At 29.4% G+C, this 26,096-nt stretch overlaps 1 protein-coding gene across 1 annotated transcript; it reads left to right on the top strand.

Moving 5' to 3' along the window:
- Positions 1-24,434: 24,434 nt before the first annotated feature.
- On the top strand, positions 24,435-25,715 carry LOC129972036 (zinc finger protein 287-like). The gene is made up of 2 exons (XM_056086016.1): positions 24,435-24,606; positions 24,703-25,715. The coding sequence occupies exons 1-2, from the start codon at positions 24,435-24,437 to the stop codon at positions 25,713-25,715; spliced, it is 1,185 nt and encodes a 394-aa protein (XP_055941991.1).
- Positions 25,716-26,096: the final 381 nt, after the last annotated feature.

Here is a 26,096-nt window from a genome sequence, read left to right as displayed (position 1 = left end):
TCTACTTACAATACTTCTACTTACCTTACATAATGTAAATGGTGTAGAACTTTCCAAAATGCGTCGTATAAAAGCAGAATTAACATAACAATTCAATGGAAAAATCAGTTTTGACAATCATATTAGAATAAAAACTGGCGAAAAGCCAGTTGTGTGTAGTAAATGTGCAGTAAAGAGAAATTTTCTCCAAAATAAGTCTCTTCAAGCCTCACAGAATAGACATTGGCATGTAGCTCTTTCTTGTGCTATATACGACGGAAAGAATTTGCTCCGAAAGAAAATCTGGTCCATCATCATCGGTCATGAGAGGGGTATAAGCCTTTTCTGTGTGATGTGTGTAACAAGAATTATTGTCGACATTACAATCTTATGGTACATGTCAGGACACACACAGGAGAAAGGCCTTGTAAATGGCCAGTTTATGAAGATACTTTCACAAACAGCAGTAATTACGTCTGGCATCATAGGAGAAAACAGCTACTTAAACCAACTTGAAACGAACATTAGTTCAAATTTGAATACACCACTTCATTTATTGTAATGCTCGAACGACGACATCTGCACTTCAATAAACATTTAAATATCACGTGAAAGATACCAAATGTGAAAAACCATTCTTTTAAATATGAAAGGGCCCAGGAAAAAATTTGTTTCCTTATTTTGTATCACATATATTTTATTTATTCATTCATAGTTATATTCCAAAACAACCGTTCATTACACATCTGATTATGGAAATAGAGTTTAGAAGTAAATAATCATAATCTTATTTTTTTATCTACCAAAAAAAGAAAAGAACAGAAATCGTTTCCTTTAAAGGTTATGGGTAGCAGAAATAAATAACTGCAAAACAGATTTTCTTATAAAAATATTAATGAAATTATTTTTACAGAATGTCATTGAATTTCAAATATTTCATATTTTTTTATTGTAGAGAAAAAAAAATCTTAGAAAATTATTTTGAATAAAATGTGGTGAGAGGTAAAGCATTATTTTATATACGTGTGTCCTTCTCTTTTATAATCATATTTTTTCACCTTCTTTTATAATATCCTCTTTCATGCACAATTATTTTTAAATCTGGCAAGATTTTTGTTTGTTGAAATAAAAGATCAAAATACACTCAAATAAATTCGAATCAATTTCCAGAACTCAGTTTAAATAACTCCAATATTCCACTAAGATACTCTGTGTTCTAGATCATAATCTTTATTTTTTATAACTCATTTGGTATGCAGATTAAGATAAATCAAATGATTCCACAAACATTTACATAAAGCGAATGCAGATTTTAAATATTAAATAACGAATTTTTTGAATTTAAGTTTTTTACTTTTTAATTTAGAACAGGGCTCTTGCCTGTTATTAAAGAAACAATGCATTCGTAGTTTATTTATCAACTTGCGTTGACTTTAAATATAGCAAGAGCTACGAAATTGAAACGTGATCACTACCTCTACAACATATAAATGACAGGTGTAATAGAAATTCAGTTTGTGCTCCCCAATAACAAGTTATTTTACAATTTTTATGATGTCGGAATTTTTATTTAAAATTAAAATTCATGGATCGATATTTGTGTCAGCTTTGTAATAAAATAGTGATTTAATGTGAGAATCATCCTTGCTTCTTTTATAAGAATCCTGTATTACCTATCATAGCCAGAACATTGTGTATTTCCAATCATAGGTAATACCAATGTGTATTACCTATCATAGCCAGAACAATCCGATAAAAAACACGGTGAAGGAAAACAGAAATCAACGAAAAATTCTAATAATGATTCCCGATATTTATGTCAAGCTACTCGATCAAATGAAAGTAAAAAATCTGAGTTCTTGAATTTACCGCTCTTTCAAAACAATGAAATTGTCTCAATTTTTTTCTTCCTTGGAGAGAACAGGTTGTAGGACATTTTCAGAGAAGACCTCCAACAATGCATAACCAATGAATCCTTATGACAATTCATATTTTAATTCCCTTTCAGAAATTCAAGTGACTGAAGTCCGAAGCCAAAAAACGCATCTTTTACACCTTCTCCGGTGTTAAATATAATTGAAAATCTGAAAATGATTTTCACCATATTTATAAGAAAACACAGGTTGTCACCGGATCAAATGGTGTTGACGAGCAGAAACAAAGAGAATCAGGTGTATCTTATCCAACCTGGAGAAGACTGTAAAACGATCCTTGAAGAAAGGACATGGGAATCTTTGGAATTGATAAACATATTTTTTATCAATTCTGTAGAATCTTTAGTTCGGGAATCTTGTTCAAATAATAAAATTTCTGGAACTGTGAATTTGATTGTGAATCCTAAACTGGCACCAGGAAGTACGGAACTAAGAAATGTCATGATCCATTATCAGGGAATGTAATGATGAAAATATTTCACTTGAAATGTTCTCTCAGATTCACAGAAAGAACGAGAAAATACTTATCAATGTGAAAGTACCATTCTCTTCAAATAAGATGACAATGTTTTGGCTGGATCTTCCGGAATACATCCTCGCAAGAAGAAATTCGATTCCATTATGTCCTTAGGAATTCAAGAAGTAAACTCATCACTATAGACCAAATGCTATAGCCTATAGACTAGCCTTTCGCGTGCGAAACATGCTGCAAACAATTCTCTCAGCAACTAGTTCGTGGTAGGCATTAGGGAATACACACTGAAGAGAGAGCAATTTGTGTGTGATATATGCAGAAAAGAATTTTCTAAGAAAATAAACCTCGACAGACATTATCTGACTCACAAGGATGCAAAACTCTTTGCATGATACGTATGTAAAAAGCTTTTACTTATGACTCTACTCTTAAGATACACATCTGCACTCACTCTGGGGTAAAAACCTCATAAATGCTCACCTTGTGAAAAAGACTTTCACTAGCCGCAGCGATTGTAATAGGCATCACATTTGAAAGCATGAATGAAATCAAGCAGGAAATTATGGAAATAACTCTTTTAATCTTGTATGGAACTGCCTTAGATTCTCTATAGAATTGAAACAAATATAATTCTAAATCGCTTCATTTTTTAAATCATTCTGTGAATTTCACTACTTTGACGAAGCGTATTCCTGATATCACAATATAAAATATTTCTAAATCACAAATGACGATGAAAATATATTTTTAGTTGAAACAGATTTATACCTAATGTTAAAGGTTTTTAACTTTATTTCTACATTTTTCACAAGCTTTATCCTAGTACATATTCTAATAGTTAATACCAAAAATATATATTCATTTTTTCCCAATAAGGTGATTTCTTCTTCTGTCTTTAATTTAAAATTCAATATTTTCAAATACAATGATAGTCACCTTTTTTTCCCTGTTTTTCAAAATATTTGAATACCAAATAACTATTGTCAATAGTATAGAATATAACGGTTTAAAATAACACATTTACTTGAAGATTAATAATTATAATAATCGACGGCACTTTGGTGTTTGCAATAGTTTTGTTTTAACTTGATATTTAATTAATAATATTACTTGTATTTGTAACAATTGGAAAATTTATAGAAAATGTAAAATCTGTTTTTAATGTTAATGGTGAATTTGACATAGAAGTCATTTCTTTATTTATAAAAGATCGTAATTGAAAAAAGATATTTAATTTACTTATTGAATGCATTAATAAATATTTTCATACTTAGTAACGGAATCTAATGTTTGTGATATTTTTCTTCTTTTAGACATTCTTTGTGGTCATTTCAAATTAAAGAAATAGATTCATTATATTGATGAACAATTTTATTTTTTCATTAATTTGAGTAATCTTTGCTAATAATAGAGTTTAATCTGTGTGTGTTGTTTGCTGGGGTTTACAGTGCTAGACTCTGGAGCTAGAACTCTGATATTAGCGAATGTACTTTATGAATATTGAGAAGTTTCATCTCGGAACAGGTTTTCTTTAGAACCTTAATATCAATTTTCATTAAAAATGAATTGAAATTTTGCGCCATAATTTAAAAAAACTAAAAAACAATTTTTACACCACCACAAAGTTTAAAGCAAAGTTTAAAGTCCTTTGAATTATACAATTTTTAAACGTATAATTCTTTTTATTTTTAACAAATTAAAAAAAATACTTTTAATCTTGTTTTAGAGAGTGCCTTCCATTGTTGCGTGAAACTCAGATTATTTTTATTGTCTTTATTAACACTTCATTTTGACATTTTCTGCATCGTTTGTGGCCAAGATATCAAGATGATCTGACCTTTTTTTCCATATGGAGGGATTTCAGTGTAAAATAATCTTAAAATTTTTGAAGTTTTTTTTTTATTTACAATTAAGGTTTTCTTCCTAATCATGCAATAGTGAAAAATTCTTTGAATTTTAGAAATATTTAGATGAATTTTTTTTATTATTAATATAGATGATCCTTGATGGTCAAAGATTGTTAGTGGCAGTTATTATTGTTAAGTTTAATGACGAAAGAATCATTCTTGGCCAGAATGCCTCATTCATATGGTGTAATCTCTTAACAGACTATAAAATATTTAGGTAAAATTTAAAAATAAAAAAATAAATAACAGGAAAAAGAAACAAAACTTTTTAAAAAACTGATTCACTAATAGTGAACAATAGTAAAATGTAAAAGAACGAACTATCAACAACATTTTTTAAAAAATTAAAAAATTTGGATGGCAATTTTTATCCACAAAGTCTTGCATGTTAAGAGGTGATGAGAGGAAAAAGTGACAACAACAAACATTAAAATCAAGGCATTCAATAAAAATATGTGAATATTAAAATAAATATTACAAGTGGAACATATTGATGAGCTTTCTCTGAAATGGAAATTATGGTGTTTCCTGTATGGAGGCGAGTCAATTTAACATCAACTTCTAGTGCAAGGACAATGGTACATAAACTAGTTGTGGGTTTAAGTGAATGAATGTATTTCATTCTGCATCCTCAGATCATAGGATTTTTGCCAATTACATTAACGGTAACTAACAAAGGTCCCTCTCACATAGCAGTGTAGAAGTCCTGGAAAGAGAAAGCAGGTTTCGTGTTTATAAACATAATATGTATATCATAGCATGAAATATCCACTTGACATTGAATCCAGAGAAATATGACAATGGAGCCTCTATTTTGTAGAATTCGATTGAAATAATCAAAATTAAAGAAGTGTGAAGGCAACAGTGATACGAAGAATAGGAATACAAAAACAATAATTCTTTTCATGCCGTTCGCATTTAATTTGTGTGCTCGGTGCATCTTACTAGAATTGAATTTATTGGAGTGTTTCCCGAATCTCGCATTTATTGGAGCTTTGTATTGGTAGCAATATATATTCCAATGGATTCTATTATATCAAGGATTAAATAAAAAAATTACATATTTGAAATTAAAAAAAAAACTTTTTTAGATTGTTTTTTCTTAAAACTGGATAACTCTCAAGATAATATTTATTTTTCACAAATTTTGAGAATCAAGTTAAAAATCTTATACCCCCCTCCCACCTTGAAACGTGTTTTCCAAAGTTATGTAATGGAAACTCAAAGCAATATTTGCTTATATGACTCAAACAATCTATATATGTAGAATATGTTCAAGACAGCCGCTAACCAAAAAATATATATTTTGTTCTTGAGCTTTACAACAAAAATTGATTAAAATTATTAATTAGGTTTGATGGTTCTTAATTTTCTTTAGGGATGGAATAAGTAATAAAATAAGTGGATGGAGAAAGGTTTCGTTAAACGCACTTTTACTAGAAAATAAAAAATAAAAGCTTAATTTTATGTGCGTCTTGGGAGAGTTGGTCAATAATCAAAACAATTCTAGAGATCAAAGATTTAAAAATTAAAGCAGATAATTTCATTAACTGCACTTCAAAACAATAAAAGCAAATCGCACGAAAAATAAACACAAAATCTTTGATTAAACAAATTAACTCGAAATAGAAACTCTTTCTCATCTTAATGCCAATTTTGCTTTTATAACATTAAAAATTGTTACTAAATCTAAAGATTTAGCTTATAAGACTTAAACTTGTTGTACACTTGTTAATTTGTAATCAGAAAAAGAGAATCATTCTTGACCAGAATGCCTCATTCATATGGTGTAATCTCTTAACAGACTATAAAATATTTAGTTAAAATTTAAAAATAAAAAAATAAGAATAAAAGGAAACAAAGATGCTTAAAAACTGATTCACAAATAGTGAATAATAGTAAAATGTGTTAAACACATGTAAAAGAACGAACAATTAACATTTAAAAAAAATTTAAAAATTTGAATGTCATTATTCATTTACCAAGTCTGGTATGTTAAGAGGAAATGAGGGGGAAAAGTGACGACAACGAATATTAAAATCAAGGCATTCAATCAAAATATGTGAACACTAAAATCAATATGACAAGTGGAACATATTGATGACCTTTCACTTAAATGGAAATTATGGTGTGTCCTGTATGGAAGCGAGTCAATTTAACATCAACTTCTAGTGCAAGGACAATGGTATCTAAACTAGTTTTGGGTTTAAATTAAAGTATTTCGTTCTGCATCCTCAGATCATATTATTTTTACCAATTACATAAAAGGTAACTAACAAAGTCCCATCTCACAACGCACTGTAGAAGTCCTGTAAGGATGTCGTTTGTTTATAAACATAATATACAAATCATTGCAGGAAATATCCACACGACACCGAAGCCTGAAAAATATGAAAATAGTATCTCTATTTTGTAGAATTCGATAGAAATAACGAAAATTAAAGAAGTGAAGGCAACAGTGATACGAAGAATGGGAATACAAAAACAATAATTCTTTTCATGACGTTCACATTCCATTTGTGTGCTTGGTGTATCTTACTGCAATTGAATTTATTGGAGCGTTACCCGAATCTAGTATTTATTGGAGCTTTGTATTAGTAGCAATATATAATATTCCAATGGATTCTATTATATCAAGGATTAAATGAAAAATCATATATTTGAAATTAAAAAAAAATTTTTTTTAGATTGTCTTTTCTTTTTGAGAATCATTTTAAAACTCTTATACCCGCCTCCCCCTTTGAAACGTGTTTTCCAAAGTTATGTTATGGAAACTAAAAGCAATATTTGCTTATGTGACTCAAACAATCTATATATGTATAATATGTTCGTGACAGCCGCTAACCAAAAAATATATGTATTGTTCTTGAGCTTTACAACAAAAATTCGTTACAATTATCAATTAGGTTTGATGGCTCTGAATTTTCTTTATGGATGGAATAAGTAATAAAATAAGTGGACGGAGAAGGATTTAGTTAAACGCACTTTTACTCGAAAAAAAAACAGATTAATTTTATGTACGTCTTGGGAGAGTTGGTCAATAATCAAAATAATTCTAGAGATCAAAGATTTAAAAATTAAAGCAGATAATTTCATTTACTGCACTTCAAAACAATAAAAGTAAATCGCACAAAAAGACACAAAAACTTTGATTAAACAAATTAAATCGAAAAAGAAACTATTTCTCGACATAATGGCAATTTTGCTTTTATGAAACTAAAAATTTTATTTCAATTTGTACAACTTGTTAATTTGTAATCAGAAAGCGAGGAAAAAATATGTTTAGCAATTCTGATTCCCATATTTTTCATTTAATAGTAAATCCAGAAAAATACAATTTCTTTCAGCAGAACTTTTAGATTTATGTGTTATTAGTCGAGCTCCGCATCCAATTGGTCCGCTGCAATTAATAATAATAATAAAAAAAAGATTTCAGTTTTTGCAGCTTTGTCTAGATGATTTTATCAGCCAAATATTTTATTAATCAAAGATTTTGTTTTACATGAAATTCCTATTACTATATTAGAAAAGATACACCCTTTTGTCCATTGCTTCATGTTACTTTCTATGTTTTCTGTCTAAATATTTACACATCCAATTATATCACAAGAGAGCATGAATTAAAAAACGGTCATATTGTAAAAAATTTCGATTCATCACTGCATGATTTGAAGTTATACCATAGTTAGAAAAAAATGATATTTCATTAAAATCTTACTTTCTGGTAAAAACTATTCAAAATAATATATGATAATAAGTTGGCAAGAGTCTTTTCTTGATCATCAATAACGAAGAAAAAATTATAATAAAATGTTATTAGCAAAAATAAAAAATATTTGCATTTCAATTCTCGAATGCAATATATTGCTATAAAGTATGTTTAAAATATTTTTTTAAGAATTCATTAAAATTTAGAAAAATAAACGGCAAAATCAATTCACATTGAAAAGACAATGCTTTGACTCTTGTGCTATAGAAAAAATCATTTTTTTGCAGCAATATTTTTAGAAGTTTATAATTGAGAAAAAATGCTTAGATTATTGCCTATTTTTTTTCATTGCCCCCAATCCTAATATATATTTTAAATGCATATCCCCGATTAAACATTCTCATCTTTCAAATTAAATAACAAAACAGAATTATTGACAGTTGAAATATTTTCTCTTTCCTTATTTCATATATGACAGAGCAAAAAGGATTAACAATTAATAACAGTATGAATTCGGGAGGAATTACCTTTTCACGAGTTTAATGTAAGGTCATCATTCGGAGTCATGCAGTGCTTCTTCCAAGGAGCCCAACAAGGAAAGGGAGTAATCTCCTTTGAGCATTATTTGAATTTAGGCTCAAATTCATTTACAGGAATGAAGAAAACTAAAGCTTCAGAAGCTAAATCTTTAGATTGATTCCTCGGAGACCATTTAAAGTCACTGCGGACAACCGGTCCAAAAATTTATCTCGCACAGCTAACACTTGTAGTTTTTTATGCGTTTATGACAAAGAGATTGAGTGAATAGAAACGAACATAACATCTCATATTTCTTACCGAATCTTTTATCTTCGCGTCGAAAGATATGAGTACTAATGTAAGGTGAAAAAAAGTATAAACTCTAAAAGAGATTGGATAGGATTGAAATCTCTGTAATTAAGATATCTAAGGTAGATGCTTCTTTTGTGAGTAATAGCATGTAGCTTTGTGTATAATGAAAGTACTAATAGTAGAAACCCACATGCACGTTAAAAAATGTTTACTTCTATAAAAAATAAAACTCGGAATCATTTTGGTAATTTTTTGCACTGAGCTTTGCTACATTTTTGCAGCAAAGTCATTGATTTAATTACTGCGACACATTTTAAGTTAGTTAATAAAGAACAACGATTTAATTTAAAATGCGATGAGATAACCAGGAATATTTAAAAAAAATCAAGAAAAGAGTTGCCATCTACTAAAACCAGCACATTCGTCGTGGAATTTATAGGGTAATTTTTACTCCATTAAATAATACGAGATTAAAATTGCAATAATATTATCGATTAAAAATTAAATAATCAATTGATTACTTTGATCCACATATTAACAAGTTGGTTGCCACTAATGCCTTTTATCTCCTGCCCGTGACTAGCATCTTCTGTTTAATTAGAGGATATCTTCATTGATAAAGAAATAAAAAAAAGAGGTTCATCTGTTTACTTAGTCCAAATAGTAGACAAAAATTATGGCAAATAAAGTGTTAATTAAATGTGTGAAAGAAAATTATGAAGAACAATTTTGTTTGCATATTGTTCGAACATTTGTTTGATATCGTATCATTTCCTAATGTATGATTTTAATCCATCTAAGGGAAAAGTTAAAAACAAATTTAAGAAAATAAAAATTCCTTAAATTGAAAGCAGATTAATTGAAGCAGAATAGACCGAACAAAGAAATGTGCAATCCCAAACAATGAACATGGACATTATCATGGGATTGATGTGAATAGAATAAGTCTCAACCTTTTATAGACACTACAGGATGACATTTAGGACTATTGTTTCAGCGATCAGACTTTGGTTACAGCAAACAAAACATGATCAGTCACTGATATGTGGTTAATATACAAGCATCTTATGTGAAATTGAAGCACACTAAATATATTATTCTCGGAATTTTTTGTATAAAAATTTTTTTTCATGGACGACAGAAAAAAATATAGTATATTATTTTGAACTTCTGTTGAAAGTTAAACTTGTGAAGATTTCCAAAAGACTTTTTTCTCCTCCTGTAAGACAATAAAAGCTTTGAAACAGCTACCGTAGCACAAGCAAAGTCAAAGAAGTTTCAGTGGATATCAGCAATACCGCGTTTTCTTCAAAGAGGAAATATTTCCTGTCAGTTTTTATAGAGTAGAAGTTTTTTGAAGATGGTGCTATGTCAATCATTTTCTCAGTCTTCTGACTCAATGCCAAAAGTACGAAATATGTCCCAAAGTAACGGTGGCTATAAAAAAATATGAGATACTTGAAGATACAATGAAACCAAAAAAGATCCAAAAAGGTCTACATATTACTTAGACCATAAGATTCTGATTTATGCAAAAAACAATATATCTTCCATTGTTATTTACTATTGCAACTTTACTACGAAAGTTGTTGAATAAATAACTTCAAGTACCCCCAAAAAATGCATTTTCTGAAATTCTTGTTCTGTTGCAGAAATGTTGATTTGGCTCACTTTATTCCTTTTGCTTGATGCGCTCTGGTTGAGAACTAAGATCGGTAGGAAACGACAAGTTAAAACATTTGCAATTTGATTTCTTCCGTAATTCACATTTTAAATAACACTGCTTTTACTGCAAATGCAATTTGACAAGTTTTACCCTACCGGAATACTTGATGATTTAAAAATTAGTTTTCTTTTAATAATAATATACTGATACATGCAATCAAAACGAAATGAATTGAATTCCGCATACTATGACAGCAAAACAAAACAAATCAAAACGGAAACACCGTTATATTCATTAAAGGGTGAATTTGTCATTTACTTTCCAACAAGTTTCTTTCATTTTCCAACATAAAATAGAAACACCCAAGAAAATTGTAAGAAAAAAAATTGGTGCAATAAAATCTAAAAAACTCAATAAAAACAGAAAAAATGAAAAAATGATTAAAATAGTAGTAGAATTACAAAGATTACTAGTGGTGCTTAGCATCCCTTTGATTGGCTACTTAATTGTTTACAAAGGATTTCAATATGTCTTGTCTTTCTGTCGATGGCTTTTTCAATGAAAAATCTTATTAATCATAATTTTGTTACGCATATAACATATTGCAGTATCAGAAGTTGTTCTCCCTTCTGTTACTTGTTTCATGCATTTGCCTTGTTTTCGGTCTATATTTTTACATATTCAATTATATCATAAGAAGGAATGAATTAAAAAAACGGTCATATTATAAATCCATTTTCCACCACTACTATGTTTGAAGTCAAAGCCTAATTATGAAAAGTACAAAATTGCAAAAATTTAATAAAAAGTATACTTTACGATGAAAACTATTCAACTTTGAAAATAAGCCGGCGGACTTGGATTTTTCATTATCAGTGAAAAATAAACTTGAATGAAATATTGTAACCATCAATGAAAACGAATTGATTTTCATTTTATGGATGAAATATATTGCTGTAGAATATATTTAAAATATTTTTTTAAAGAATTGATTAAATATTTAGAAAAATATGCGATAAAAACTGTTATCATTAAAAAGAGAAGGCTGTATTCTGTTATGATGTAAAAATCAGTTTCGTGTTGCAATATTTTTGGAAATTTATAATCGCGAAACGTTGCTGAAATTTTGTTTATAATTTCCTTGACTCAAATTCTGAAGAATGTTTCAAAACATTCCTCCAAGAAACACTTTATCATCTTTCCAATTAAACAGGGTAACGAAATTATTTCCTTTAAAGAAAATGAAACTAAAGTTTTTCTTAAAATAGAAAAAAATAACACATAGACATTGCACTTACCTGCGTGATAAAAAGAATTTACTACAGTATTTACAAAACTCATTAAATATATCCAGTGAAAAAGAGATTTTTTATGTAGGAAGAAAAGGAATCCTTTGTGAAATTCGTCATTATAGTAAAAACCGATTTTTTCCAATAAAATTCTATATTGGAATACATATATTATTTGGTTATTGAAGATCAAATTAGAAAAGTATCTCTCAGAAATTAGAGAAGAAGCTAGAGGTTTATTTGATATTGCTGACTTGTATAAATGAAAAAAAGTGCCAAAGGAATAAGAGGTTCTAAATGATCAAAGATGTAACAGGAAAATGGTTATAGGTAATATTGATACTGTATCCATAAGCGCTTTGCAGAAGAAAGAAGCAAGAAAGAGTAAAGAACTACAAGAAATAGTTAAGATTAATCATGGACGGGCAAAAAATACTAGTGCATCAGAAACGACTACTGGCGACAATGACAACGCTGAAAAACAACAGTATTCTTTACAAAAAGAGGCAAACCAACCACATCCATCAAATAGACAAGAAGCGATAAAACTACCAAGTGCCTGTGCGGTTTAATATTAACTGAAAACTTTATACAGAAAGCATCCGAAGCTGAACCAAATAGTTTAGGGGACTTGGTTATCGACTTTCCCCGGCTTCCTTGTCACATGCAAGTAGTGGAAAGAGCTCTGAGCCTGGTGGCCGAATCGGCTTAAAATGTCTGTTTTTCAATCGCAAGAGAAAGATGCATAAGAATATGAAAAAGCCAAAATTTAATTAAAAAACAGTTTAATGTGGCAATGAAGTAGAAACAAACATTTTGCAACTATAGCATTTGTAATCATTAAGGATACAGAAGTAAGAAAAGCAAAGTTTAACATAAAAATATTTTTTTTTATACTTTGCAATTAATAATTTTTTTCCAATTGTAATGATTATAAATGCATTTAAAACCATCTTCTGTAATATTACATAAAAGAAAAATTCACAAAAATATTTTATCAAAATTTATAATTTTTCCCTTTTTTTTTTTTTTTTTTTTTTTTTTTTTAACAAAGTGTAAGCTTTTTGCGGGACTTCGAAATATTGCTGTATTGCAACCATAATTTTAAAAAATTCCTTTTGAACCTAAAAGCTAATTTTCACTACTATTTTAAACTAAATCTAAGAAACAGTTTTAAACGCTCTTATTAAAAATTTTTATTTCTTCAATTATTTTACAAATTTCAAGCTCTTTGTGTCACCTCAAGATAATGTAACATTGCAATCAAATTTTTAAATATTGTTTTTAAACCTAACAGGCAAATTTTCTGCACTATTACCAAATTGAAATGTTAAAAAAAAAAAATTAAGACCATATTCGCTGCACCGTACTGTGCAGCTGTTATGTGTATGCATGAAAAAATTCATGTGCTAGAATCTAATTATAAATTCAATATTAAAATATTATTTAAGCTACCACCAGGTTACCATTAATTTATAATAATTATTCTTGCAATGAATGATAGATAACTATTGTTTGCTATTTTTCGAACACATCTATGGATTATTACTTATAATAGAAATTATTTCATAATTCCTATGATTGCATCATTATATTTTTATGCATCCCTAGCATTCAAAAAATGTTTATACATTTAAGTGGTATTTATTTTTAAACGTTGATATTTCGTTTATTTCATATTTTTAGACTATTTAAATTTTTCTAATCGTACGATTATAATTCGATTTTGAATCCGATACATTCGAAGAAACAATGTGCAGAAAATTCGGTTTAATAATTAAAGATGTATGCGTTAAATACTGAATTTTTGGCTTGGGAATTTACTATTTATAAAAATAATTTAAAAATAGTTTTAAATTTAGATGAATATTAAAGTATTACTATCTCTTCAATTTATTTGAAATAAAAAATATTATTTGGTAGAAATTTAGTTAATATTGTTGAGTGGATGTTGAAGTATTTAATGAATAAAGCATTAGCGCTAGGAATCCACTAAAACAGAAATAAAGAAAAAACTTAGCTTTCTTGACTTAGAATTTGCGATTTTATTTCAGAAAAATCCTTCTTCCATCCTCTTTATGAGGTATTTTGAGGAGGATAAAACAACATATATTATGGTTTTATTTTCATGAAATGAATGCGGAATTTCCTTTTCTTGAAAATATGGTGAATCATCTTTTTTTGTCAAAAAATTGCATTTATTTCAGAATATTTAGTATCATATTTTACCAAATTAAAATATTCTTTCAAAAGAAATTAGTGTTCAGTACTTGACAGCATAGTGAGTGTCTGAAATAAATAACTAGGTTGTGCTCAGTTTTTAAAAATATATTATATACTCTCAACAGGTCTGTTTTGAATGGACCTCTTAATTTAGAACAGTCAAATGACGAGAACAGACATTTAATTATTATCAAAATGTATGCTTGTGAAATATTTGAAATAGAAATTCTCAAACTGTTAAAGATGAAAGAATTGCATGATTTATTTTCGGATTTCATTTTACTGATATTACATTTCTTCTCAGACCCATTACAAAAAAATCCTTCAAACACAATCTGATTACAGAAATATATCTCATAGAAAAGGTTTTTAATAAAGTGCGATGAAACGTAAATTTTATTTCATAGACACGAACACTTCTATTTTAAATTCTTATGCTTTTGTTGTCATCTCGTTTTATAACATTCTTTTTTCAAATTCTTAAATCTCACAGAAGTTTTTCATTATTCAAATGAATCAGGAAAATACACTAAATTCGAATCAACCGAAAAATTCACATTAAAACGATCTCCCCTCTGTTCTAGTACGAGGCTTTCTAAATTATATTTTTATATTAACTTAATTCGTTTGCAGATTTAGGAAAATCACAGGATATCATAGAAAATTATATAAATCGAAGTGTCAGAATGTTACTAAAGAAACGAACAATTCATAATTTATTCAAAATTTGAATCTACATTAACTATAGGAAAAGCTAAGAATTTAAAATTTCATCAAAATGCTAACAACATAAATCTGCTGGAGAAACAATAATCTTAATTTCTTCTCTTCAATGATAATTTATTTACATTTACGACAGTCAGGATTTTATTTTATTTGAAAAACACATTACCAATATCGTTGCGAACTTAGTGACAATATGGTGACACACGGTGAGAATCACCCTTGCTTCTTTATAAGAATTTTGACTACCCCGTATTCACTGCAATGACCAATAGAATCGGATAAAAACACTGATCAAATAAAGAAAAATCAACGGAAAATCCGAATGTTAATTATGGATGGTTAAGTTGAGTAGCTGGAAAAAACGAAATTTAAAAAATCTGAGCTCATGAATTTGTTGTTGTTTGAAAATATTCGCTTCATTCAAAGGTAAACAAATATAGGACTTCTGCAGAGATCTCCGACAATGCACAAATATGGAATCCTTGTGATTTTTCATATTTTAATGCCATCCCAGATGTTCAGGCAATTAGTGTCCGAAATAAGAGAAATGCAGCGTTCATAGCTTCTTTATAAAATGTGGAATTTCTGTACAGACCTGAAAACGAACAGCACGAAACATACTGAGAAGTGATATTTGGCACAGAGTCAAGTGGCGTTGCAATACAAAATCAAAGAGGATCAGGTGTATCGGATCTGATGCGCGCAACGGCTGGAGAAGAAAGTAAAATGCCACTTGGAGAGAACAAATGACAGTCTTTGAATAACGATAAAAATACGTTCGTATACTCTTTAGAATGTGTTGTGAGAAAAGCTCTTTCAGATAATAATAATGTTTCTGGAACTCCGAATTTAATTTGTAAACTCAGATCTTCCATCAATAAATAACAAGACAATAAATGGCAAGATCCGTGTGTCAGGGAATGTAATGGATAAATACACATAACTCCCTCAGGATCACAATAATAATAAGAAAACGATTCCAACTTCAAGGAACCAGTTTCTACCAAGAAAGATGACAATACTGTGGCTGGACCTTCTGGAATGTGTCTGCGTAAGAAGTTTTATTGCAGTAAATGTCCTAAGGAATTCGATAAAAACATAATCTCAGTAAACATTTTTGGACCCACACTAGCGATAATTCTTTCTTGTGTGATATATGCGGAAAAGAATGTGCTCGGAAAGGGACATTCGTCCGTCATTATCAATCCCGCACAAAGGAAATGTCTTTTCTGTATGTTATCTTCGAAAAAGCTTTCGTTAAGAGAAATCGCAAGAAACATATCAGGACTCACTTTGAAGTGTGGCCTTACAAAAGTAAAGTTTTTGGTAAGATATGCATGACCAGAAGCAGTTGCAATCAGGAAAATGCATAGGTGAAATCAATCAGCAAATTACAGAAATAATTAATTTACTTCTCTATAAAACTGTTTTACATTCTTTATCGAACTGAACCAATTTGAACTAAAAGCTGTAATAATTTTATCTTTAAAATTATTGTATTAATTTTACTACTTTGGCAAAGCCTATTTCCTGACATCCAACCTATAGGATGTTATTATTTTAATAGTAATAGACAATGAAAATAACCTTTCTGTTCAAATGCATTTGTATCTAAGTATCTTAACATTGTTTATATCTTTTTAATAGGTTATAATCGTTGTAAATATTTTAGCCAATTTATATTAAAAATACATGTTTTGATGCCTTCCAATAAAAAAAAAATATTATTTGTTATGGCTTTAAGTCAAAATTAAATATTTATTATATTTGCAATTTCATTTCTATTTTTTCAAAGTATTTAGGGAAAAATTTAAATGCCAGCAAATTTAAATAATAGTACTATTATGATATTGTAACTGAACAGAAAACTTAGGTTTGGTTAATAATTGTAATAATCTACTGCATTTTTTTGGATTTTGAATTGGGTAAGCAGTATTTTTTTGACCTGATGTTTAATTAATACAATAACTCTGTCCAAATGCAACATTTAGACTAAACGTAATTTTTTTTTTTGATTTTAGTAAAGATTTTCACAATATATATATATATATATATATATATATATATATATATATATATATATATATATATATATTAAAAATCATGTTCTATCAAATCAAAATCATGTTAAAATATTTATTAAGCTATTTACAATAATGTAATGCATTATTGTAAATAGCTTAATAAATATTTTTATATTATACAGCAAAATTAAATCCTTCGATTTTTTTTTCATTTTAAGAAAATCTTTATGGTCATTTACTGTGCAGGAAATAAATTCAGTAAATTTTTTGTATATATATTTTTCAATGATTCGGATAATCTGTTTTAATAATAAATATGTGTGTTGACACATACAAGTTAAAAAAGATTCCTAGCTTTGGCAAATGTACATTTTCGATGTTGGGAATTCACAGCTTTGAATGAAGATTTCGTAATGCTTGTTAACAGTTTAATTAAGACAAGTGACATTTTAGCAAAAAATGAATTTCGCACCACACTAAAATTCGAAGCATGATCATTTCAAAGATAAAAGTTTTAGACGTGTAATGGCATTTACTCTTTTTAACAAATTACAAAATATATATTTTAAAATTTTCAATGCTTTTTTTATTAAAATTTTTTTCGTCTGATTGTGCATATAATTATCGTTTCGTTTCGATTCATGCCATACTAAAAATAATTGAAACATACACATTTTTAATACTGCTACCGTTTCCTTAATATAATCTTATCTTTTTTCGAAAACTCTTGGTTCGTGTTGATAGCCAAGGCATTTGATCTCCAATCTTTTCTCATATGCGCTAACGAATAATCATGTCTTCGAATCATTTTCCTGGAAATGAATTTACTGAGATTTATGCATTTAACTTGAAAGATTTTTAAGCGGCTCTGGGATTTCGGTCAGCGTTTTAGTGATTATCTGTATATATTTGAATGCTTTTGCTTCAATGGTCTGTTCTATAGAGGAACTACATGTTCGCATGCAAACCGAGGGAGAAGTTCATTTTCATTACTTTCTGGTATACTTAAAATAGAGAAACTGTAATAATCGACAAAAAATTTTGAACATATTTTGAAGAATTTCCATTTTTTAACCACTTTTATCTCTCAAAAGACTTTTCTGGAAACTGTCCGTCTGTCTGTGACAAAGTTAACTAAAAAAACGCTTTGAGCTTGACAACTTAAATTTGGTATAGAGTCTTAATGCGAAATGTGCAGATTTCTGTCAAATTTTGAAGGAAATCTTTCCCGAAGAATTCCGTCTGTCCGTCTATTGAAACAATACGATAAGTTAATAATACGATAATAAGATAATGCAGTTATTAAAAAAAATGAAGAGAGCTAGATAAACAAATTTCGGCACACACATTTATCATCTTTATTGTAGACACCTGTCAAATTTTGAGCTAAATCCAATAAAGTGTTCACTGCCTGTCGGTCTTTACATGTTCTGTATTATCAAGAACATGTCAACGTGATAATTAAAAAAAACATGCTGTGACTTAAACATACCAAAAATTTGTTTTTTAGATTTTGTGACTATTAGTGCAGTTTGGTATCCATTTTTTTAATCGATTGAGAAAAACGCATCTGAAACACAATTTTCATTTGTGATAGGTTGAGTAAAAAATGATAAATTTTCCCCAAAAGTTAAAATTTTGTAAGCATTGAACGCCAATTCCATGCACGGTGTTCTTTGGGATAAACCTTTATTAGAGAGTACGTGAGAAAATTTAGGTTAGGTCACATGGATTATAAATAGATATTTTTTTACTGATTAATTATTGTTGTAAGAAATTTGAAATTGCTAAAATTTTTCAAATAATATCTGAAAATATTTTTATTAAATTATAATCCTGATAAAACAAAAAGCAAAAAAATTCGTCCAATGATATAAAGCCACTACAAAAATGGAGAAAATACGGTTCTAAAATGGAGTAATGAGATTTCATTGTCAGAGAGACACTTAGAAAGTGTGCCATCAAATCTCGTAAATGTTAAACTAAGAATTCCAGTTATAACGATTTGAAATGAAATGAATCTTGCTTAAATTAGTTCCCTAAATAGGTAGAAAATATGTATATTGCAAACGAAAAAATATAACTTTTTCAAACTATGGAAACCTAAATTGGAATGAGTGCAAAATAAAACTTCCAAATTGGACATGCCTATTAAAAATGTTGAAGCTTCATTATCGTTTCAGTGATCTATCTCCTGAATCAGGCGGATTCTTTCATTTTGGACACGAAAAAGAACTTAAAAATGTGTAACTGTCACAGCAGAAGCCTAAGGAATTATGCAGCAGTAAATTTCGATGGTTTGCATCTTTTTTAAAATCTGAAAAAGTGTTTCATGGGCCATATTAGATAACATAATACATGTAAAAGAAATACTTTTGATAGGAACTTTTCATGGCGATGAAACGCCCAGTTGTGAGAATTCTTATATGAGAGAATTTGTGGAAGAGGCTGCAAATTTAAGTAAAACTGAAATGCATATTGGAGGAATAATACCGAATTTTAATGCTGAAGCAATCATTTGTGACGCTGAAGTAAATCTTTTATTTTAAATGTGTAATGCCATGGAGGTTATTCTGGTAGTATTAAATCAAAGCTAATAGGAAGTCTGTAAGGAATCATGTTTACAATGAAGAAACGGATGCTCTTGAAAGGAAAGATGAAGACATCATTAGTAAGTTAAATGAGGAATTTTATAAGGGAAAAACATATAGTTTATTAGAAGAAATCCTAACTTGAGTTTGGTCATCAACATTTCCCCTTGCTTACATGAATAATGTGTGCTGAGATGTGATGGGAACAATGTTGAATTTATGGATGAAAGAGAATGCTGTAGATACAGTTCGTATTTCCTATAGCGAAATACAGTCGATATCTAAAAGATTATAGACGTTAAAAAATATAGAAATTAGTAGTGTAGAGTACGAAATTACTTAACCTGTTGACACCTGGAAATGATGGAAAATGAAACTATTTTTCACCATTGACGGTTAGTTGTTTCTGCAGGAATATTGGTTATGCGTAATTTCATTTAATAACTGACATTTTCTTGCTCTGTACTGTATCCTGAAGTTCAAATTTTTTATGTAAAATGCGAAGTTGATTCGAATATTAAAATAGTAGGAGCCGTTTTACTCTGTTTTATGAGCATGTTATTGGAGTTGAAAATATAATCATACCTCATATCAACTTATTTAAGGAATTACCTCTCAAACTGCCGGTGTTATAAAACGCTTTTTAGGTTCAGCGTTTGGAAACAAAGTCAGGTATTTTTAAAGCAAAATGATCTACTATTTATATACTCATACTCTTCTATAATAGCATAAAATTCAATCGATAACAGTGGCATATAAACTCATTGTCTTCCTAAAATAGTGGAATGCTGTAGAAAATCTATTGGCTTCCAATCCATGAAATTTGTGGAATAAATACTGAGAAGATAAAGGAAATTGTTAATATATTGCCCCAAAAGTGAATGAAATATAATAATAAAGTAGCTATTCATTTACAGAGAATATTAAAGAAAACAAAATACAACCTTGAATTTCATAAACATGCTCATTCCTGATAGCGAAAGAAAAACTGCAATGATGTATTAATAGAAACAATAGAAACTGTTTATATTTCATAGTAACGATGAAAAATAGTGAAGAAACCAACGCATAAAAATATATTTTTTAAATTGTCAAAAATTAAGAAGAAAAAAAAATGTCTGTCACAATTAAATTGTCTTCATTCAAAATATGATGTTCTGAATTTTAAGAATATTTCAAAATAGTTAATACTTTTTAAGAATTTGTTGCGGGAAACGTTTGAATGGTACTTTTTTTTAATTCATTAATAATCTATTTTAGCTTTAAAAATATCCTTCCAAGATGCTCATTTCAACTCCATGAATTATATTTGTATTACATTCCAATTTCTTTTGTTTCGAACGTTCTGCTGCATGGAGGACAGAAACGCACAAACACACACACAGAGATATTCACTTCTATTATTAATAAGCATTGTTATTACAAAGTAATTTTTATTATATGACATTCGTTTAAAGTTTTACTAAATAATATCGAAAAACTTAATTTTATCGGATTTCTAGTATGGCGTAAAAAATGACTAATATTTCCAAAAAAACAACATCTTCATACAAAGATAAAAATCACCATAAAAATTCAGAAAATACGATTCACAAATGGAGTAATGAGACTCACTATCAGAGAAACATTTAGAATTTGTGCCATCAAACCTCGTAAATGATAATTGGGAAGAAAAAATGACAGAAATTTCAATTGCAACGATTTGAAATGAAATGAATCTAGTTTTAATTAGTTTTCTTATTAGATAGAAAATATTTGCATTGCAAACGAAAAAAAAAGGCACTAATTCAAGCTATGAACACAGAAGAAAATATAAATGGGAATAAAATTAAAATAAAACTTGCTGATTTTCGGCTATAAATTTTAATATACCATTAAATGCCTTTACCAGCCTTTAAAATATTTAAGATTGATTAAGAGTTTTAGTGATCGAATTTCTGATTCAAGTCCTTATGGCACATGTCATAAACAAGACCGCTGACGAATTCAGCGATATTACGCCAAGTTTTAGAGTCTCTTGTTTCAGTAGCGCCATCTAGGGTCAAGAGTGCGTCTTAGGCACTCATGCGTCACAGCCCTCAATCTGAACGAACTTCTTTCACACATTTCATTCACTCGTCCACAAATTGTAATTTAGACCTGAATGAGAGAACGATCACCTCTGACCCAGTGTCTCTAGTAGTACAGAATTATATGTGCACCAGCTACCATCTATACGGGAAGTCTTCGGTCGGCGAGGTTCGAACTCGGCAACCAATGGATGCAAATCAAACGCCCTACCAGCTAAACTATCCCACCCCAAAGGCATTTCTAAAAGCAGGCAGTTATTTTTATTTTGGACTAGAAAAAGAATTAAAACAAATGTGTAACATTTGGTGAGATAAACTCAGAAATTTAAGATATGATTAATATTACATTATTGGTTTCTTTTACATGTACTTCAATTAAAATATAAGGAGGCAGAACTTATATCAACAACATTGGGTAGATGTTGAAGTATTTAATATATCCAGCTTCAGCGGTTGTATTCGACTACAACGGAACGAAGGATAAAGTGCAAAGATCTACTCTCAGAAAGTATAAAATTATAACTTTAAAATGTTACTCTTATCTTCTTAATGAGGTATTTTCAAGTAGATGAAATATCAAGCATATGAAATTAATACTAGATTTTCTTTTCTATATATATATATATATATATATATATATATATATAATGGAGTCAGACATTGTGTCAGAAATTCTGATTTTGTATGTCAGGAAAAACTCTTATATAAAAATAATTATTACCTTAAATTAATTTTCAGTACTTGCCATTATGGATAATATGTAAAATAAATAATAAGGTTGTGCACAGTTTTTTTTAAAAAAATATTTTACTTAACAGATTTAGTTTGAATGGGTTTCTAAATTTAGAACAATAGTCAAATAACGAGGAACAGACTGTTAATCATCAACAGGAATCATGCTTTCAAAATTTTGAAAAAAAAAAAAATTGAAATCAGCTATTTTAAATTTCAAGTTATCATGTGAGAATATTTTTTTCGATGAATTGCTTAGAGCTAGAAAGCGATATTTGAAACTCAGAATCGAAACGGAGACGTTTTGCTTCGAAAGTTGACAGTTGTGATTCAGAATCCAAATGGGCACGTTCTGTGTTTGAAATTGAGTGTTGCGATTAAGAATCTGCAACACACTGCATACGTTTACGCTTTCTTCGTTCCCGTTCTAAAGCTATTTTACGTTCATGTTTAATTCGATCAGCTTCTAATTTTTAATTTTCATCATTCGTTTTTGTTGATTGAAGGTTTTGTCTCTGAAGGTTTTGTTCCGGCCTATGTTTGCTCTTTCATTCCCTTTCTTTTTTGTTCTTTGCAAGATTTCATCCGGAGAAAGCTTAAGAGAGCCCATTTTTGATTTATTCATTGCTTACGCGATTTCGAGCTTCAACCACCCCTAACGAAACGATTTCCGTTTCTCGGCTCCTAATAACGAAAGCGACGTAAATTTGGTATCGTCCGATAGAGGTCATCGAATAGAGTGTATAGATGCCAGTCGTAAAGAGAGATTTTTCAAAAACAAGGTTGAAAACCTCGCTCGAAAATTCAAATTTTTACAAATTTGACAGCCCTAACTCAGGAATCACTCGGAGTAGCAACATGAAACTCGAATCATTAAGTGCATTTCGGCATGTTCTATCCAACGATACGAGCAAATGAAATGTAACTCGAATTTCTAAATTTTAAGACCCGATCTCAGACCCTGTCGAGACACGAGTTTCGTTCAAAACTCTATTCATGGAGACGAGTGTTTCAGAGGGTAACACTCGTCTGTAGGTTGTATAGAATCCGAGATATAGCAACTTCCGGTCTGACCGGAAGTTCACTCATGTTTCTAACATATGAAGTTTACGAGATATAACGAAAACCATTTGCGCATGCACACTAGATAAATCCATAGGGTGGTCTTCTACAGTTCCATAGGATTACTATGGTGAAAACCCATTGTCTCTAACATATATAGTTTACGAGATATAACGAAAACTATCTATGGGGTCTCTATGGGGTCTTCTATAGCCCCGTAGGATTACTATGGCGAAAATCGAGCTTCAATTATTCAAAACACCGTAACGAAAGCAATATCATGTTCTCACATGATGGAAAAGAAAAAAAAAAGCTGAAAGGATTGCAGAAAAACAAATGTTTATATATTATTTTACTGTTGTTACATTTCTACGCAGACCCATTGCAAAATAACCCTTCATACACAATCTGAACACTAAAACAAGTTTTACAAGAAAATAATCATAAATATGCACTGATTTTTTTTTTATCGGCAGCAAATAAAAGAGGAAATTTAATCGTTCCTTATGGGTTATGAGAAGCAAAAACAAAAAATCCTAATTTGATCATAGCATAAAAAATTTAGTTAAATATTTTTTAAGAGAATCTCATTAAATTTCAAACCATTTCATACTTATTAATGTAGTTTAAATTATGCACTCATAGAAGAGGTTTTTAATAAACTGAGATGGAACAGTAAATTTTTAATTCATAAGCATGCATATTTCTATTTTAAATTTTTATCCTTTTTTTTATCTTTATATCTTATTATATCTTCTTTCACATAATTATACTTCTCAGAACTTTCAATTGTTCAAATCTATAATGAAAATACACTCAAAGTAATAAATTCGAATCAACTGCAGAACTCAGGGTAAAAAAGTCTTCCCTTACCCATGTCTTCTTCCCTAACTCTGTTCAAGTGCGAAGCTTTCTAAATCATATTTTTTATTCTAATTAAATTGGTTTGAAGAGTAAGATAAATCAAAAGATATCACAGATAATTACATAAAGCGAAGACTGATTTTAAATATCAGGTCTCGCATTCTTCAATAAAATTCTCTATTGTTTCAATTTATGAAAAGGTGCTCTAGCATGTTATTTAAGAAAGAATCAATTCAAGAAGTGAAGAGAGTTCTTCTCTTCAATAAAAATTTATTTAAAATCTTTGATCAGACAGGATTTCATCTAGATTGAAAATAATGGATCAATACCATTGCAAACGTTGCGGCAATACAATGACACACAGTGAGAAGCACCCTTGCTTCATTCACAATAAATTTGAGTCAACGTATCTGCCACAACTGCCAGTAGAATCGGATGAAAACTTTCATGAAGTAAAAGACAAACCTATGGAAAATTCAAATGACATTTCCCGCTGTTTAAGTCGAGATGCCCGAGAAAACGAAAGTAAAAAATCTAAATTCTTGAATTTGTCTCCTTTACAAAATAATGAAAAAGATAAAAATCTTTATTCAAAAGAAAGCAGAAGTAACACTTTTCCAGAGAATTCCAGTAATGAGCAACCAAGGAATTCTTCCGACAATTCATACTATTTTAATCCCATTTCGAATGCTCAGGTGATTGACGTTCAAACTAATGAAAATGCAACGTGCATTACTTCTTCAGAAAGTGTTGAATCCAGTTACAGACCTGAAAACGACCATCGTGAAACTGATGAAAAAATCCTAATTGTCTCTGGATCAGGTAGTGTTGACATACAAAAACAACCAGTATCAGATCTTTTCCATAAAACAGCTGATGAAGAAAGTAAAGCGTTTCTTGAAAACAGCAAATGGCAAACCTTGAATAACGATAAAAATAATTTTATGCATTCTGTAGAATGCGTTATCAGACAAGATCGTTCACATGATAATAAAATTCCTGGACGTACAAATCTGATTTTGCAGCCTGATCTCCCACCTGGAAGTACGGAGTTAGACAATGGCATGATCCTTATGTCAGGGAATGTAATGGATGAACATATTTCACTTGGAACGAATTCTAAGGCTCACAGTGAGAAAGAAAAAATGTTTATCGGCGTTGAAGAACCAATCTCTAAAAAGGAAGATGACAATGCTGTGGCTGGATTTTCCGGATTCTGTTCTCGTAAAAAGAAATTTCCTAAGACCTTCCGTAGGAAAGATACTCTAAAAACTAATTATCAAACACACACTGGAAACAAACTCTTTGTGTGTGATATATGTGAGAAAGACTTCTCTCGGAAATCACATCTCGACCAACATTACAGAATGCACACTGGCGAAAAGCCTTATGAATGCGGTATATGCGGGAAAAAATGCAGTCGGAATGAAAATCTCATCGTCCATTATCGAACACACTTAGGTGGCAAGCCTTTTATGTGTGATATCTGTAATAAAAGTTTTGCTTATAAGGGTTATCTTAATACACATTTTAGGACGCACACTGGAGTAAAGCCTTATAAATGTCCAGCTTGTGAAATGTCGTTCATTAACAGCAGCAACTGCAAAAAGCATTACAGGAGTAAGCACGAATGAAATTATTTTGCAAAGTACATGAATGTTTTTTTTTATCCAGTATGAAAGTACTTCGAATTCTTCATTGAGTTAAAACATTGTCATTGTCTTAATTTTACTATTTTGACGAATCTTATTTCTAGATTTTAAACATACAATTCTATGAATTTTTAATTGATTACTGACTATGAAAATATGTTTTTCTGATCTATTGGCATTTTATTTAAGTATTTATAGTTTGGGATTTTCTACTTTTTCACATTATTTTTAATCCTAGTCATTTAAATCCTAGAGAGTTCAAAACAAATATGCAGGCTCCATGTGCCTTTTAATTAAACAATCGTTTTTAATTACTTTGGCTTTATTTCATTAATTAAATATTTCCAAATGTAATCTTGTTTA

The sequence above is a fragment of the Argiope bruennichi genome, chromosome 6 (assembly GCF_947563725.1).
Source record: "Argiope bruennichi chromosome 6, qqArgBrue1.1, whole genome shotgun sequence".
Classification (NCBI taxonomy): Eukaryota; Metazoa; Arthropoda; class Arachnida; order Araneae; family Araneidae; genus Argiope; species Argiope bruennichi.
Note: the sequence above shows the minus strand (reverse complement) of the source record. Positions and strands in the feature narration are given on the sequence as shown.

What these genes read in the sequence shown, in the direction of transcription:
- LOC129972036 (XM_056086016.1), top strand. Translation starts at nt 24,435, where the DNA reads ATGACACACAGTGAGAAGCACCCTTGCTTCATTCACAATAAATTTGAG. An exon ending in AGATGCCCGAGAAAACGAAA is followed by an intron (nt 24,607 to 24,702) that starts GTAAAAAATCTA and finishes ACACTTTTCCAG; the next exon opens with AGAATTCCAGTAATGAGCAA.